Source organism: Scyliorhinus torazame, chromosome 11 (genome assembly GCF_047496885.1).
Source record: "Scyliorhinus torazame isolate Kashiwa2021f chromosome 11, sScyTor2.1, whole genome shotgun sequence".
In the NCBI taxonomy this organism is placed as follows: Eukaryota; Metazoa; Chordata; class Chondrichthyes; order Carcharhiniformes; family Scyliorhinidae; genus Scyliorhinus; species Scyliorhinus torazame.
In genome coordinates, this window is record NC_092717.1 from 65,685,974 (window position 1) to 65,703,144 (window position 17,171).

The 17,171-nt window shown below is 51.1% G+C and overlaps 1 protein-coding gene across 2 annotated transcripts in view; it reads right to left on the bottom strand.

The window, feature by feature from the left end:
• LOC140385316 (regulator of G-protein signaling 22-like) overlaps nt 1-17,171 on the bottom strand; it is a 689,200-nt gene that overhangs the window by 488,944 nt on the left and 183,085 nt on the right. For both annotated transcript variants that reach the window (XM_072467373.1, XM_072467374.1), the window contains exon 6: nt 14,579-14,744. In XM_072467373.1, coding sequence (XP_072323474.1) covers nt 14,579-14,744 — 166 coding nt within the window. The remainder of the gene's footprint in view (nt 1-14,578; nt 14,745-17,171) is intronic.

The following is a 17,171-nucleotide window of genomic DNA, read 5'->3' on the forward strand; positions in this document are numbered from 1 at the left end:
AGCACTTGGCATTGCCAAACTTGCTTCATTATTATGGCGCAGCGAATGTGGACAAGGTGCGGCGGTGGTGGGAGGGAGAAGGGGTAGAGTGGGTTAGGATGGAGGAGGATCTTGTAAGGGGTCTTGTTTGAGGGCTGTGGTGACGGCAGCGTTGCCAATAGCTCCGAGTAGGTATTAAAGGAACCCGGTGGTGCAGTCCAGTGAAGATATGGAATCAGTTGAGGAGGCATTATAGGGTGGAAGGGATGTCGGTGCTCACGCCGCTGTGTGAGAATCATGGGTTTTAGCCGGGGGGGATGGATAGTGTATAGAGGTGGTGGAGGGAAGTGGGGCTGGTCAAGGTGAGGGATCTGTATTTAGAGGAAGAGTTCGCCAGTCTGGAGGAGCTAAGGGAGAGAGTAGAGCTGCCAAGGGGGAGTGAGTTCAGGTATCTGCAGGTTAGGGACTTTGCGCGAAAGGACTGGAAGGGATTCCCTAGGTTGCCAGGATACACCCTGCTGGAGCGGCTGCTGCTTCCGGATATGGAAGGGGAGGGAAGAATTGGGGATATATACAAGTGGCTGGGGGAGCAGGGAGTTGTTTTAACGTTTTACTGATAAATCTGGTGCCTGCAACTCATTGGAGCAGTATAGGGCCAAAATATCAACAAGGTGATAAGAATTATTTGTTAATTCACGTATCTTGCGACTCCAGGTTGAATGGGCCTGGAATTGACCACACGCTGGCCAAGGGAGTTGCAATAATAACAATAACAAGACTAGATAAGTAGACAGCCTTAATTACGAGAAAGTAAAATAATAGGTAATTCATTAATAGAGTTAGAAGACTGGAATGTTATCTGGTTAGCACTGCCACCTCACAGTGCCAAAATCCCGGGTTCGATCCCGGCCCCAGGTTACAGGTCGCGTAGAGTTTGCATATTCTCCCCATGTCTGTGTGGGTCTCATCTCCACAACCCAAAGATGTGCAGGGTAGGTGGGTTGGCCACACTAAATTGCCCCTTAATTGGAATTTTTTTTAAAAAAAAATGTATAAATACAGAAATCAGTCAGTTGTGGTAAACACCTGTAGTCATTTTTCAGACTGGAGGTTGGCAGAAAGTGGGACAAGACAGTAGTCTACCCCATTGGCCACACCAAAATTCCCCAAAATTTAAAAAAAAATGTTACTTGGAACATGAATGTTTATAAATGTTATAATCGTAAACACATCATTAACACTTAATTATTAATAAAGGCAGACAGAAGAAAAAATGTCATGAGTTGGTAACCTTGATGGATGGAATAAATAGGCTCCTGTTCAAGATGTCTCAACTTTAAATGACAGGCATCAACTTTAACAATTATTGGTTGACAATGAGGCTAACTGGGTAGCATGGTGGCGCAGTAGATAGCACTGCTGTCTCACGGCGCTGAGGTCCCAGGTTCGATCCCGGCTCTGGGTCACTGTCCATGTGGAGTTTGCACATTCTCCCCACAACCCAAAAGATGTGCAGGGTAGGTGGATTGGCCACACTAAATTGCCCCTTAATTGGGAAAAAAATGAATTGGATACTCTAAATAATAATTTTTTTTTTTTTTTTAAAGTAAAGTGACAATGAAGCTAACTGAAAATAAGAGATAAACAACAGGTGCAATTTTCAGGCCCATTCAGCATGCACAAAAATCCATTATGGCATTTAATCTCCCGAGAGGGCCATAACAGGACTTGCATTGGCGAGATGTCAGTTTGAGATCGTTCCCACCCCTTCTTTCCATTAACTTAAATGTAATTAAATAGGTTAATTGTGTACTTCCCAGTCGTGTGTGATGCCCTACCCTCGGTGGTGTGACGTCACACTGGCACAATTCACTGCTGGTTTTTGAAATTGTGATGACCTCGCATAGTGCCATAGGGCACTAAGAAGGGGTAAACCCTTCTCCATGGGGGGGGGGGGGGGGGCTTCACCGTATTTGTGGTGGGGGAGGGGGGGAAAAGAGGGGTGCACACCAGAAAACACAAGTAAGGGAAGAGTGCCCTCCTGATTCTTCCATGGTGGGATGGGGTGTTGCCCACAGCTTGTGGGGGAGGGGGGTGGATGGGAGTGGATGGGAGGGAGTTCAGTGTTCTCACTGTTCGGGGTTCCCTTTAAAGTGTTATGGGCCAGGGTTTAGAGAACCCCAAAATGTATCATGGAGTTCACCTGACCCGCAACTTTTAATAGATTGTGGTTATGGGGAGCACACGGGCCTACCTTAAAGGTGTTGTGCAACAGAGAGTTAAAGTATTTTTAAATTAAAACATTGTTTATTTATGAAACCAGTTAACACTTTATAAACCCACAGTAAACATCTCAACAACTATCAACACCAATAAATCCCCTAAAGAATACAATATTCTATAAGTAACTCTTAATCTTTCCTTGCAACATCCATAAGACAAAAAAAAAATCCCTTTTACAGAAAGACATCAGGTTTAACTTCTCTACAGAAACAGGTATAATTTTAAATCACCAAAGGATCTGGAGACAGTCGCCAGATTGCAGAGAGAGATCCTTATACAGCTGCTTGCCTGCAGCTATCCAGCTCAAAACCAAAACTAAAATGTACCCTGCAGCAGACAGCCCCAAAGCGAAAGTAAAAGCAGACAGCCAGCTCCACCCACTCTCTGACATCACGGCAAAACACCCATTTCTTAAAGGTAAATCCACTACAGCTATTTTATAAACACCCATTTTTTTTTTTTTATAAATAATTTTTATTAAAGGTTTTCATAAAATATCATACACCCCCCCCCCCCGTACACAAATAATAAATTAACATTAACACCCCGACTGCACACAACAGGTATATACACCCCCCTGGACCCTCCAGAGTAAATAACAAAAACAAAAATAAATAAACCCCGCCCCGCCCCCCCCCCCCCCCCCCCGCCCCCGAGTTGCTGCTGCCATGACCAATGTCTACCGTTCTGCCAGGAAGTCTAAGAACGGTTGCCACCGCCTTAAGAACCTTTGTACCGACCCTCTCAAGGCGAATTTCACCCTCTCCAACTAAACGAGCCCCGCCATATCACTGATCTAGGATTCCACGCTTGGGGGCCTCACATCTTTCCACTGAAGATGAATCCTTCGCCGGGCTACCAGGGACGCAAAGGCCAGAATTCCGGCCTCTTTCGCCTCCTGCACTCCCGGCTCCTCTGCCACCCCAAATATTGCGAGCCCCGAGCCCGGTTTGACCCTGGATCCTACCACCCTCGACACCGTCCTTGCTACGCCCCTCCCAAATACCTCCAGTGCTGGGCATGCCCAGAACATATGGGTGTGATTCGCTGCGCTCCCCAAGCACCTAACACACCTGTCCTTGCCCCCAAAGAACCGGCTCATCCTTGTCCCGGTCATATGTGCCCTGTGCAGCACCTTAAACTGTATGAGGCTGAGCCTCGCGCACGATGAGGAAGAGTTCACCCTCCCCAGGGCATCTGCCCACGTCCCTTCCTAAATTTCCTCTCCCAACTCCTCCTCCCACTTACCTTTTACCTCCACCACCGAGGCCTCCTCCTCCTGCATCACTTGGTAGGTTTCCGAGATCTCCCCCCCCCCCCCCCCGAGAGCACCCTGTCCTGTACTGTGTGTGGCAGTAGCCGCGGGAATTCCACCACCTGCCGTCTGGCAAACGCCCTTACCTGCAAGTACCTGAAGGTGTTCCCTGGGGGGAGCCCGTGCTTCTCCTCCAGCTCACCCAGGCTCGCGAACTTCCCGTCCACAACCAGGTCCCCCAACATTCGTATTCCTGCCCTGTGCCACCCCGCAAACCCTCCCCCTGTTTTTCCTGGGGCGAACCGGTGGTTCCCGCGTATTGGGGTCCACACCGAGGCCCCAACTTCCCCCCTGTACCACCTCCACTGCCCCCAAATTTTGAGGGCAGCCACCACCACCGGGCTCGTGCTATACATCCTTGGAGGGAGTGGCAGCGGTGCCGTTGTCAGCGCCCCAAGACTCGTACCCGCACAAGACGCCACCTCCAGCCTCTTCCATGCAGCCCCCTCCCCCTCCATCACCCACTTGCGCATCATCGTCGCATTGGCGGCCCAGTAGTACCCACAGAGGTTGGGCAGCGCCAGTCTCCCCCCCCCCCCCCCTATCTCTACTCCGCTCCAGGAACACCCTTCTCACCCTCGGAGTCCCTCGCATCCCCCACAAACCCCATTATACTCCTGTTAACCCGCCTGAAAAAAGCCTTCGGGATAAACACGGGGAGGCACTGGAACAGGAACAAAAACCTTGGAAGCACCGTCATTTTGATTGACTGCACCCTACCCGCCAAAGACAGCGGCAATGCGTCCCACCTCTTGAACTCCTCCTCCAGTTGCTCCACCAGCCTTGTAAAATTAAGCATATGCAGGGCCCCCCAGCTCCTGGCCACCTGGACCCCCAAATACCTGAAGCTCCTCTCTGCCCTTTTTAGTGGGAGCTCGCCAATCCCCCTCTCCTGGTCCCCTGGATGAACTACGAACAGCTCACTCTTCCCATGTTGAGTTTGTACCACGAAAAGTCCCTGAATTCCCGAAGAATCCTCATTACCTCCGGCATTCCTCCCACCGGGTCCGCCACATACAGCAGCAGGTCGTCCACATAAAGTGACACTCTATGCTCCTCCCCACCCCGCACCAACCCCCTCCAGTTCCTTGACTCCCACAATGCCATAGCCAGGGGTTCAATCGCCAGTGCGAAGAGCAGGGGGGACAAGGGACACCCCTGTCTTGTCCCTCGGTGCAACCGAACGTAGTCGGACCTCCTCCTCTTTGTGGCCACACTCGCCATCGGGACCTCGTACAACAACCTAACCCACCTGACAAACCCCTCCCCAAACCCAAACCTCTTCAGCACCTCCCACAGGTACCCCACTCTACCCTATCGAAGGCTTTCTCAGCGTCCATCACCACCACTATCTCCGCCTCCCCCTCCCTCGCCGGCATCATGATAACGTTCAAAAGCCTCCGCACATTCGCGTTCAACTGTCTCCCCTTCACAAACCCCGTCTGGTCTTCCTGGATGATCTGCGGCACACATCCTCAATCCTCGTGGCTAAGACCTTCACCAGCACCTTGGCATCTACATTTAGCAAGGAAATCGGTCTGTAAGACCCACATTGCAGAGGATCCTTGTCCCGCTTCAGGATCAAGGAGATCAGTGCCCGGGACATCGTCGAGGGCAAAGCCCCCACCTCCCTTGCCTCATTAAAGGTCCTGACTAACAGCGGGCCCAACAGGTCCATATATTTTTTGTAGAATTCGACCGGGAAACCATCCGGCCCCGGTGCCTTCCCCGCCTGCATGCTTCCTATCCCTTTAATCAGCTCCTCCAGCCCAATCGGGGCCCCCAATCCCACCACCAGTCCCTCTTCCACTTTTGGAAACCTCAATTGGTCCAGGAAGCGGCCCATCCCTCCCTCCTCCCGTGGGGGCTCAGATCGGTACAATTCCTCGTAAATTCCCTGAAGACCCCATTGATGCCAACCCCACTCCACACCACATTCCCTCCCGTCCTTAACTCCCCCGATCTCCCTAGCTGCGTCCCGCTTCCGAAGCTGATGCGCCAGCATCCGGCTTGCCCATACTCGTAAATCGCCCCCTGGGCCTTCCTCCACTGCACCTCTGCCTTCCTGGTGGTCACCAGGTCGAATTCGGCCTGGAGGCTACGCCTCTTCCTCAACAATCCTTCCTCGGGCTCCTCCGCATACCTCCTGTCGACCCTCACCATCTCCCCCACCAGCCTCTCCCTCTGGGCCCTAATGGAAATCAGCTCTCCCCTCACCACCGCCTTCAGTGCCTCCCATACCATCCCCACTCGGACCTCCCCGTTGTCGTTGGACTCCAAGTACCTCTCTATACTTCCTCGGACCCGCTCGCTCACCTCCTCGTCCGCCAACAGCGCCACCTCCAAGCGCCACAGCGGGCGCTGGTCCCTCTCCTCCCCCATCTCCAAATCCACCCAATGCGAGGCGTGGTCCAGAATGGCTATTACCGAATACTCAGTATCCTCTACTCTCGCTATCAGCGCCCTACTCAAAACAAAAAAGTCGATTCGGGAATAAGCCTTATGGACATGTGAGAAGAATGAAAATTCCCTAGCCCCCGGCCTTGCAAATCTCCTAGGGTCCACCCCTCCCATCTGGTCCATAAACCCCCTCAGCACTCTAGCCGCCGCCAGCTTCCTACCCGTCCTAGACCTGGAGCGATCCAGTGCCAGATCCAGCACCATGTTAAAGTCTCCCCCCATTATCAGGCCCCCCACTTCCAAGTCTGGCATCCGACCCAACATACGCCGCATAAAACACGCATCATCCCAGTTCGGGGCATACACATTGAATAGTACCACCCGCTCTCCCTGCAATTTACCATTATGTACCTACCGCCATTATCTGCCACAGCTCGACGCCTCGAATGACACCTTCTTTCCCACCAAGATCGCCACCCCTCGATTTTTGGCATCTAGCCCAGAGTGAAACACCTGACCTACCCACCATTTCCTCAATCTTACCTGGTCTGCCACCTTCAGGTGTGTCTCCTGAAGCATAACCACATCCGCCTTTAGCCCCTTCAGGTGCGCGAACATGCGGGCCTGCTTAACCGGCCCATTCAGTCCCCTTACATTCCAGGTTGTCAGCCGGATCAGGGGGCTACCCGCCCCCCTCCCCCGCCGACTAGCCATGACCCCTCCTCGGCCAGCCACGCGCCCGCACCCCACACCCGGCCCGTTCCCAACAGCAGCATACACCCGTCCCGACGCCCCCCCCCCACCCCACCCCCACTCGCTCCAGCTCCTCCTTGACCATAGCAGCAACTCGATTCCCCCCCACCCAACCCCCCACCGGCTAGGACCCATCCCAGCTGATTTACTCCTCCCATTGCACTTCTGCAAGTCAGCTGACTCCTGCTGACTCCGGCCGCTCCCGCCTCTCCTTCGACTCCTCCCATTGTGTGGCAACCCTCCTCTCCCGTTCCCCATCCGTAGGCTCTCCCTCCTCCCCCTTCCGTTCTAAGCGCGCGAAACAACCCTCGCTTCCCCACCCCGGCCCCTCCAGTCTTCAGCGCGGGAAAAAGCCTGCGCTTTCCACCTACCCGGCCCCACCACCTCTGCGCAGCTCCTTTTACAGGCCCAGTCCCCTCACCCCTGACTCGGGCCTCCCCCTCCTCCGCGGGCCCCCATCTCACTGCCAGCCACCACCCCTGTTCCATTTACCTACCCCCCTCCAAGAGCCCCCCGACCAACCCAACCAAAACAGTGCCCAACCCGCCCCAGTCACCCTCACCAACCCGAAAGAGAAAAACACAGAGAAAAAGAAACCCGGAGCAATACAAAGGCCCCCCCCCCACCTCGAGAAAAAATAAATAAAAATTAAACATAACATATCAACCGCAGTCCCCAATTGTCCATCCCGACCCTCAATCTGTGTCCAACTTCTCGGCCTGAACAAAGGCCCACGCCTCCTCCAGAGACTCAAATTAATGGCGCAGGTCCTTGTATGTAACCCACAGTCGTGCCGGCTGCAACATGCCAAACTTCACCCCCTTCCTGTGCAGCGCCGCCTTTGCTCGATTGTACCCGGCCCTCCTCTTCACCACCTCCGCACCCCAGTCCTGGTATATTCGAACCTCCGCGTTCTCTCACCTGCTGCTCCTCTCCTTCTTGGCCCACCTGATCCCACACTCCCGATCGACGAACCGATGGAACCTCACCAGCACCACCTGCGGAGGCTCGTTAGCCTTGGGCCTCCTCGCCAGCACTCTATGGGCCCCTTCCAGCTCCAGGGGCCCCTGGAAGGACCCCGCTCCCATCAGCGAGTTCAACATGGTGACCACATAGGCCCCCATGTCCGGCCCCTCCAGCCCCTCCGGGAGGCCCAGAATCCGCAGATTCATCCCCCTCGACCGATTCTCCATCTCCTCGAACCGCTCCTGCCATTTCTTGTGGAGCGCCTCGTGCGCCTCCACCTTTACCGCCAGGCCTAAGATCTCGTCCTCATTGTCAGAGATCTTTTGTCGAGCCTCGCGGATCGCCACTCCCTGGGCCGTCTGTGTCTCCAGCAGCTTATCAATAGACGCCTTCATCGGCTCTAGCAGGTCCGTTTTAATCTCTCTGAAGCTGCGCTGGATACCCTCTTGCTGCTCCTCCGCCCACTGCATCCACGCTGCCTGGTCTCCGCCTGCCGCCATTTTTTTCTTCTTCACTCGCACCTTCTTCGGGTCCACCACCACCTTTTTTGTCGCCCCGCTCCTGGTTGAAGCCATATACTGACGGGGAGTTATTGTAGACTCCTTCCCACAACGGGAAACATTGAAAAAGTGCCGTTGGGGGCCCTGAAAAGAGCCCAAAAGTCTGTTCCAAGTCTTGACAAACTGTTTTCAAAAGGTCTGGAAAGAAAACACTATTTTATTTCTGGGGAGAAACACATTGTTCCCAAAGTCCCCTAGGGTGCACGTTTAGCCATGTGTTTCCCGGCACTCGCAGTGACGAGAAACACATGGTTATTCAACGCGACTCGCCTTGAATAAGGGGCCTGAGTGGGGAACACGCAGACTAGTGCACCATTTACAGTGCAGAAGATTCTATTACCTGAGGCACCCAGTCGATGGCAGAGAATCCTGTATAGTTTGCTGCCCTGGCAAACAGGGCATCGGACTTCACGGATGCACTTGTGGGCTGCAGCTTGTTATGTGCCACTCAAGACTCCACTCGAGCCCTGGGATGATCCCAAGGCATAGATATTCAGAGTCCTGGGGCTAATAGATGGCAGGCATGTCGCTTTGCGCTCATTGGGCCACCAGAGAGTGCTCTACATTAACAGGAAGAGGTTCCAGTCCCTGAACATCCAGTTCGTGTGCAACCATCTCATGAAGATCGTGCACACGCTTCCCAGAGAATGTGCACAACAGCTACATCCTGGGGCAGTCGAACATCCCCAGCCTCTTTGAGGACCACCCCAGGACTCTGGCCAGTTAACTCTTGCGGGATAAAGGCTCCCTGCTAAGGACCTGGCTAATGACGCCAGTACAGAGGTCAGTGGCCAATGTGAAGACCCGACATGAGTCCCATGCGGCCACCCGGACTGTCATTGAGCGGTGCATTGGAATCCTCAAAGTGCAGTTCCGATGCTTCGACCGGTCTGGTGGTGCACACCAGTACACCTCCCTGAGGGTCGCCTGCTTTCAGGTCGTGTGCTGTGTCTTCCACAACCTGGCACAGCAGCAGGGCAACATGCTGGAGGTGGAGGAATATGTGGCCACCTCCGAGGAGGAGGACGACGACGAGGATGCGCCTGACCAGGAGGAGAGGCTACAGGTCGAGCGCTGAGAAGACCCGCAGGGCCAGCTGGTAAATGGAGTACAGGCGGGAGCAGCAAGGGTCCGGCAAACACAGAGGGCCAAGAAGGCCTCATCCTCGTCCGCTTCACCTAGGACGTGGCCTCTCCCCAACACCCCTCTCCTCCCCCCCCCCCCCATCCCTCTACCTTCCCCTCCCCCCCCTTCACCATCTTTGCCCACCCCCGCCCCAACCATTTCCCACCCTCCAAGAATCTGTGTAACATCACTCAAGAGTGATGGGATTGTGTCGGCACTGTCAGCAGGTCACTGTCGAGGGCATGAGTTGATGATAACCTGCTGAGAGCTGAACGTCGGTGCTCCTCATTTAACGCCACAGTCTGACCCCTGCCTTTCTGCTGAGTGCTAGCTCAGACCCATCACATGCACGCAGTGTGTCGAGGTGAGGAGAGGAGCCCAGGACCAGGAAGGACATCAGAGACAACATACTAGTATGGTCAATAAGTTACAGAAGTGTTCCTAACTGCCCACTTTCCCGATGATGCCAGCCCACTCTCCCCACCCCTCCCAGACCCTTCACCCACCCTTTCCCCCCCTTACCCCCAACACCACCAACCCCCCCCCCCCCAATGCCCTCACGGTAATCCTCAACTTCCGAGCTGTACCCACATGCACCTCCAGGATGCACATCAGAGGTGAAGGCAGCCTTCGATGCCCCCGGCGGGCATCCTCTGGGGCCGGTGGGCCCTAGCGAACTTGCCGGCAACACCTGTCCGCCATGCCGCATTGTACTGGATGCTGACTGCGAGATGCTCTGTTGTCAGGGGGTTGGAACTCAGGGGACCTGGTGGCCGCCGTCGCCAATCCGTTAGATGCCTCCGGGTTGATGCCCAGCGCCGCCTCCTCCTTAGGGCCCTAGGGTTCACCACGGGATGGAGGGGTGGCTGGATCGAGCCTGGCTGCCCCTGCATCATCTAGCAATGCCAGCCCTTGCGGTTCCCTGCAGCATGGTGTTGATGCCCTCAGCGATGCTCCTCAGTGGCTGGGACATGTTCTGCAGAGCCTCGGCATGTCCCATCTGAGACTGAAACATGTTCCGCGGTACCACGGCTACACCCACCTGAAACTGGGACATGCTCCACAGCGCCTTAGCTACGCCAACCTGAGATTGGGACAAGCTCCGCCAGCGCCTTCGCTATGCCCACCGGAGACTGGGACATGCCCCGCAGTGCCTCATTAAGATCCAGCTGGTACTGAGTAAGGTCCCCCAGTGTCAAGGTGCTCAGCCACTGACTGAGCCACACCTTGGACACTTCCACTCGTGCTGCCGACGTTGTATACCAGGCTTTCCACTGCAGTCTCCACCCGAGCAGCGTTGGCCTCGGTGCCACACATTGCCAGTGCCATCTCGTGTGCCAGCGCCATCTCCTGTGCCCGTAGCATCTGGGGCTCCTCCAATCAGCTATGGACCTACTGGCCTGTCGCTGATATCCCCCTCTGAATCTCACAGCCGCGCCCTACTGTCTGTATCAGTTCCGGGTAAACCTGCTCCAAAGGCTCAGATTCTGACTGGAACCCAGCTGGGTCCTGGGATCCGGCAGACCTCTGACTGCTGTCTCATCTGGGGGTTCCTGCCTCCTCCTGATGCGCATGATCAACTGTGAGATGCTCACCAGAATGTGCCCCAGAAGCGTGACAACCGAGGCATGTGTCTCCATGCTGGTGGAGTGTGGGGATGACAGCGGTGCCACAACTATCATGGTGGCATCCTCAGAATTCCCCTCCAGAATGTTCTCTTGGGAGATGCGGGCAGGGTGGCCACCATGGATGGGCCGTTGCCGTCGGTTGTAGGTCCTGCAGGAGAATGAATACATGGTCAGTGGAAGGGATGGATCAGTCTGTATAGCATTAACAACTCACTTTTGACAGTTCATCCGGGTGGAGCCCGGTGGATCCTCACCTCTGTGCCGTGCGCCGACCTCTACAGGTGATACTCATCTGTCCTCGCCCATCCCCACAACCTTCAGGGTTCATTTCTCATAGGGCGTGAGGCCCCTGAAGTCCGGCATCCCGCTGACTGTCTGCATCCTCTCCCATCGGTTGTGGGCCTCCTTCTCCTGTGGGGATACACACACAGGCAGCATCATTAACCGCAAGCGTGGTTCATCGTTTGGGTGGGGGAAAATGGGGCAACGGGGGAGGAGCACTGCTGGAGATGGATGCGGCGGGGCGGTGCCAGGCACATTATCTTTTTTTTGGGGTGGGGGGGGGGGCGCGCGGGGGCAGGGGCGCGGCGCCAACACACCCAAGTGGCCGGGTGGAGATTGTGACCTCCTTGCAGCACCTTGCAGCTCTGGGTCATACTCCCCAACTGACTGCCTCCCAGGCAACATTGGCTGCCCTGTAACTGACCCTTCGAGACCCTCGGAGGAACAAGCATCCCGTCTGCCCTTGACCGCTTTGAGTTGTCTGGCCAGGTCTGCATCTCCGAATCGTGGGGCTGGTCTCCTCGGTGGCTTGGCTGTGAGATGTGTGGGGTTGGCTGTGCAGGATTGGTTCAAGTGCAGCTCTCCTTTGTTGGCAGGGGGCTGGCGAACACGATCCCAGCAAATCAGCCGGTGGGACCATCATTTGTGGCGTGAAGCCCGTGGGGCCTCGTTAAATAGACCCATTAATATTTTATAGCAGTGAAGGCCTCACCAGGCCAAGCGTCAGGAACCTCACGGCAGTTCTTGCTCGCTGCCACACTCAGAAACCTTTTCGTAAAATCGCTCGCAAGATTTCACGAAAGAGGTCATACCTGACAGTGGTTAGCACTGCTGCCTCACAGCACCAGGGACCCGGGTTCAATTCCCTCCTCGGGTGACTGTTTGTATGGTGTTTACACTTTCTCTTCGTGTCTGTGTGAGTTTCCTCTGGGTGCTCCGTTTCCTCCCACAGTCCAAAGATGCGCAGGTTGAGTGGATTGGCCATGCTAAATTGTCCAAAACAAGTTAGGTGGGGTTATTGGGTTACGGGGATAGGATGGGGGCATGGGCCTACATAGGGTGCTCTTTCAGAGGGCCGTGCAGACTCGATGGTCCGAATGGCCTCCTCCTGCACTGTAGTGATTTTTTGATTCTATGTTACTATGGCAACATTATAGAAGGGCAAGGACAGCATTGCCAATATTTTTTTTAATAATCTTCATTGTTACAAGTAGGCTTACATTAACACTGCAATGAAGTTACCGTGAAAAGTCCCTCGTCGCCACATTCCGGCACCTGCTCGGGTACACGGACGGAGAATTCAGAACGTCCAAATTACCAATAGGCAAATGTTTCTCAAAATGCCCCTTTTATTGGATATCCTTCAAATTTTTTGTTTGTATTTTTATTCAGGTTTTTAACATTATAATTTACAAAACATCACAACACAATAAAATAAACCCAGCACAAATCCCCAGCTTGCTCCCCCGGCCCCCATCCTCCCAATTAACCGCTCTACCCCACCTCACCCCCCCACCCCCAACAATTGATGGTGACGAGCTCCCCAAAGAAACCCCATCTCTTGTGGAACCCCTCATTTGCCCATAGAGCAGACTTCACCTTCTCTAAATGCAGGAACTCCATTAGATCTCACAGCCACGCCGAGGCACAGGGTGGAGAAGCCGACCTTCACTCCCACAAAACCCACCTACGAGCGATTAGCGAGGCAAAGGTTAAAACATCTGCCCCCATTCCCACCTGCAACTCTGGCAGATCTGATACCCTGAATGTGGCCCTCCCAGGGGAACACATGCAAAACCACTGACATGGTGCTGAAGAACGACCTCTAAAATTTCTCTAGCTTCAGGCAGGACAAGAACATATGTACATGATTAGCTGGGCCCCTCCCACACCGCTCACAAATATCCTCTACCCCCTGAAACAGCTGGCTTATCCTCAACTTCGTCAGGTGCGCCCTATGTACCACCTTTAGCTGTATCAACCCCAGCCTCACAGGTTGGTTGAGATTGAGGCATTCTCCCTCCACAGCACCACAACCCCTGCTCCAGCATCATCCCCCAACTTGGCCTTGACTCCCTCCAGGGATACCTTCACATCTTCCAAAATCGCCGAGACGACCCCACCTCCAACCCCATTACCGACAACACCTCCTCTAGCAACAAGGAGGAAGGTACTACCGGAAAGGTCGGAAAGACTTTTTCACATAGTCCCGCTCGTGCATGTACCTACCCTGACTGTGTAAAGAAAATCATTCATATTCTTCCAACGCTGTTACTTCATCCTTTTGTGGAGCGAGCTGGCACTCACTATTAAGGCCACTGGCTCCAGGCGGGGGTGGTGACATTAGTTGATGGACATCTGCAGAAACACTGGTAGAAGATGTTACGTCTCCGCCCCACACCAACCAGGAGTTTCGTAAGGGCTCCCTCAGAAAATCTTAATGTTGTCTTTTTGGCAGCCATTCACCGACTGGACTCGGGACAAGTGAAGACGAATGGTGGGTAGGCGTTTGAAAGCGGCGCCCCACTGATTGCACAGATTAATTTTATGCAGGACGAGCGAATCAGAGGCAAGTTGCCACGAGTACGGCGTGAAACATGTTGTAAAAACAATTGTTAAAGAGGCTCAGTATTCAGTATGCTGCTTTTTCCAGCATTGTCTGCTTTTATAACGTATAATAGTTTCTCACTACTAGGAAGAAAAGAAAAACAGTTGAAATAAAGTGAATAATCTCACATTTCACGTTTTCCCGCATTATACTCCATCTGCCATCTTCTTGTTCAAATATCCCTTTCAGACTCTGATCCCTCCTGCAAGTAAAATTCAGCTCAAAGAGACCGACTCATTAGAGTTCAGGTTAGGGGCCACCACCCAGCCACACTGTAGACCTCCACCAAGAAGCAGAGCACATCCTGGGTACTGACTTTTATGCAAAAATACAACCTGTCCTTTGACAGATGAGGCCCCGATATAAGTTTCTAATCCTTTTAAATGCTAATTATTCACTCTCTTTGTTCAAACTACTTTGAAAATCCAACATATTATATGCATACATAATATTTTAAAATTAACCCATCACTTGAAAACCAAGAGCTAATGAAAATTTTCAAAATTAAACTTAACTTTTTCATTTTGTTTTAACTTGTTATTCTGCGAGTAGTGCAAGATTTAAAAGTTCAAAGGCAGAGCCACTGTTGTATTAATAACTTAATATACTGGAATATAGAAATATGCCATTGGCATACATGCCTTCATGTACACTGACACCCAGGCAAGTTTGCAATTACCTCTCCAAGGCAGATATACAACTCTTTCATGGCAACTTCAACTTTGTCTGCAACTTTAGGCATGGGTTGTTCTTCAGATTCTAGAATCCATGGGTGGTATGTACAATCTATTTCTGGTGTTCCAGGTCCAGTATTGCATTCTAACTGAGACAGCAGCTTTGAAAGCCTGTAGTTGATAATCAGAATAAAATTTTGGTTAGAAGGATGATACTTCCATAATTCAAATATTTCCTTCTTTGCTTAAGATATTATTTATCAATAAACCACATATTTACAATCTTACTCTTTAGATTAAAGATACGAATGTCTCCTGAAATTGAATTCAGTTATATACATCAGACTGCAGATAATACCACTGATGATTGTAATGGTTCTCAGAGAGCTATGATATATTGTGTTAGTATTTCATAACGTATCATTATTCATTAATTCTGACGTTAAGACGACAACATTTTAAAGCTACTTTACTGTCTTATCTAATTGAGGAGTTCCATAGTGAAGAAGGAATCTGATGTTATTTTCTGGTAATCATTGGACAATTGCTTGTGCACATATAATGAGACACTTCTTCCATGACCGATGGGTGCCACAGGAATTGGAGTGCATCATCAACCCAAGTCATGATATTTTAGTTTGATTAATTATGTTTCTTTTGACAGTGATTTTTATTGCAAACTGAACCCTCTCTCGTTAGTTTATTTTATTGATTTTTTTGGTTTATTAATAGAGTATAAAGAAACATTTGTCCCATTAAGGGAGTTAACTTGAATATTTCTGGAAGATAATTTGTTACTTTGTTTATTTGTTATTAATAGTGTTAGAGGTGAAAATATTCACACAAAGGCCTGAGTAAAAAAAATAAGCAATTTATGTCAGAATTCTGGGAGAGAAGGCCTGAGACTTCGCAGCCTATTGGCAGCACCTTTTCTCACTTGAGCCAAGGCTCACACGGGTTAATATACACATTCAAAGCAAATTCAAAGCAATTTATGTCAGAATTCTGGGAGAGAAGGCCTGAGACTCCGCAGCCTATTGGCAGCACCTTTTCTCACTTGAGCCAAGGCTCACACGGGTTAATATACACATTCAAAGCAAATTCAAAGCAATTTATGTCAGAATTCTGGGAGAGAAGGCCTGAGACTCCGCAGCCTATTGGCAGCACCTTTTCTCACTTGAGCCAAGGCTCACACGGGTTAATATACACATTCAAAGCAAAATCAGTTTGTAATCTCATTTACATACAGCCAATCACCTTTATTCGCATCACAATTCATTGCACGCAACTAATTAGTCCTAATTAATCCTCCATTATCTCAGTCCATGCCATAAATGGTTATTAGTTTGTAATCTATAGCCTTTTCCTGTTGTTGCTAATTTGTCAGCTCGTAGCTAGCCGGGCAGAACAGGATTATTTTAAGGCATTTAGACCTTGGGCAAAGTTTGTGAATAGTCCATTGTCTCTGGGTCAGCACCTGGCGATGAGTCATTTGTTTTGCACAGGTTGTCTTCAGTAGCAGACACAGAAAGTACATTGAGCTGTGAAGTTAGTTACCATTTGCAACATAGTTAAGAATTTGTTGTATAATGCAAACAGCAGGATTTCCCACCAACATGTACCACAGTCATATAATGTGAGAGACAGAATTGAATATAATGTAAGAGACAGAATTGAATTCTCTCACCAACAAATAGTATACTCAAAAAGAGTATAAACTTTGGTGTTTATTTGTTATTAATAGTATACTCAAGAGTATAAAAAGTCGGAGGCAAATTTGTTCATTTGTTTCTCGTTTACCAAAAACAAAAGGAAACTTCGACTAGGAGATGGCCGCATCATCACCTTCACCCTCCAAAATGTTATTTTAACTTAATTTTGATAGGTTTTCTTAAAATATTTGCTTTTTTGTTACAGTGCCCCCTTTAAGGGGCTGCTAATTATTTTATTAGGCAATTTGTTTTTTAGTTTGCACTAAAGAGTATAAAGGAGACACTTACCAACACTAGTGTTGAATCACAAAGTTCGAAAGGTTTGTAAAGTCTCACTGAATAAAGATTACATTCTGATTGCTTCCATCTGACTATGAGAAATTTTATCAAATGTGGCAGAGAATGGTTACCTAAAGGTTGAGGTTGGATTTTATGTCAGACAGAAGATTACAATCCAAATAGCTTTTGTGAAGGATGGCTGAGAGCAAGTATAAATTTTCAGGATATGATTACTGTCCGATTTTGGTTCCAAAGAGAAAACAAACGGTATTCTCAGTTCCACGCCACTAAGATCGGGAATTCAGATCGGCGGAGAATCCCATGTTGGCTTAAAAATGGGATCGGTGCCGGGTGGCAGACTCATCCCTAATCTCCGGTCCCACCATTCAAGTCATATTGGGCCTCCCACCCCACGCCAGCGGAAACATTCAAGCAGCTGATATGCATTTATTTGAAAGTGATTAGCCGGCTGAAAGCCCAAATCTTCACCCCGCCATTATGCTCCAAAACCCCAAGAGGAACTCCAGCTGGTGCAAGCATTGACCAGCGCAGTACTGGTGCAATGGATCCCGAGGGGGAGTTCAAGGATTGTTAATCTATTGCTCAT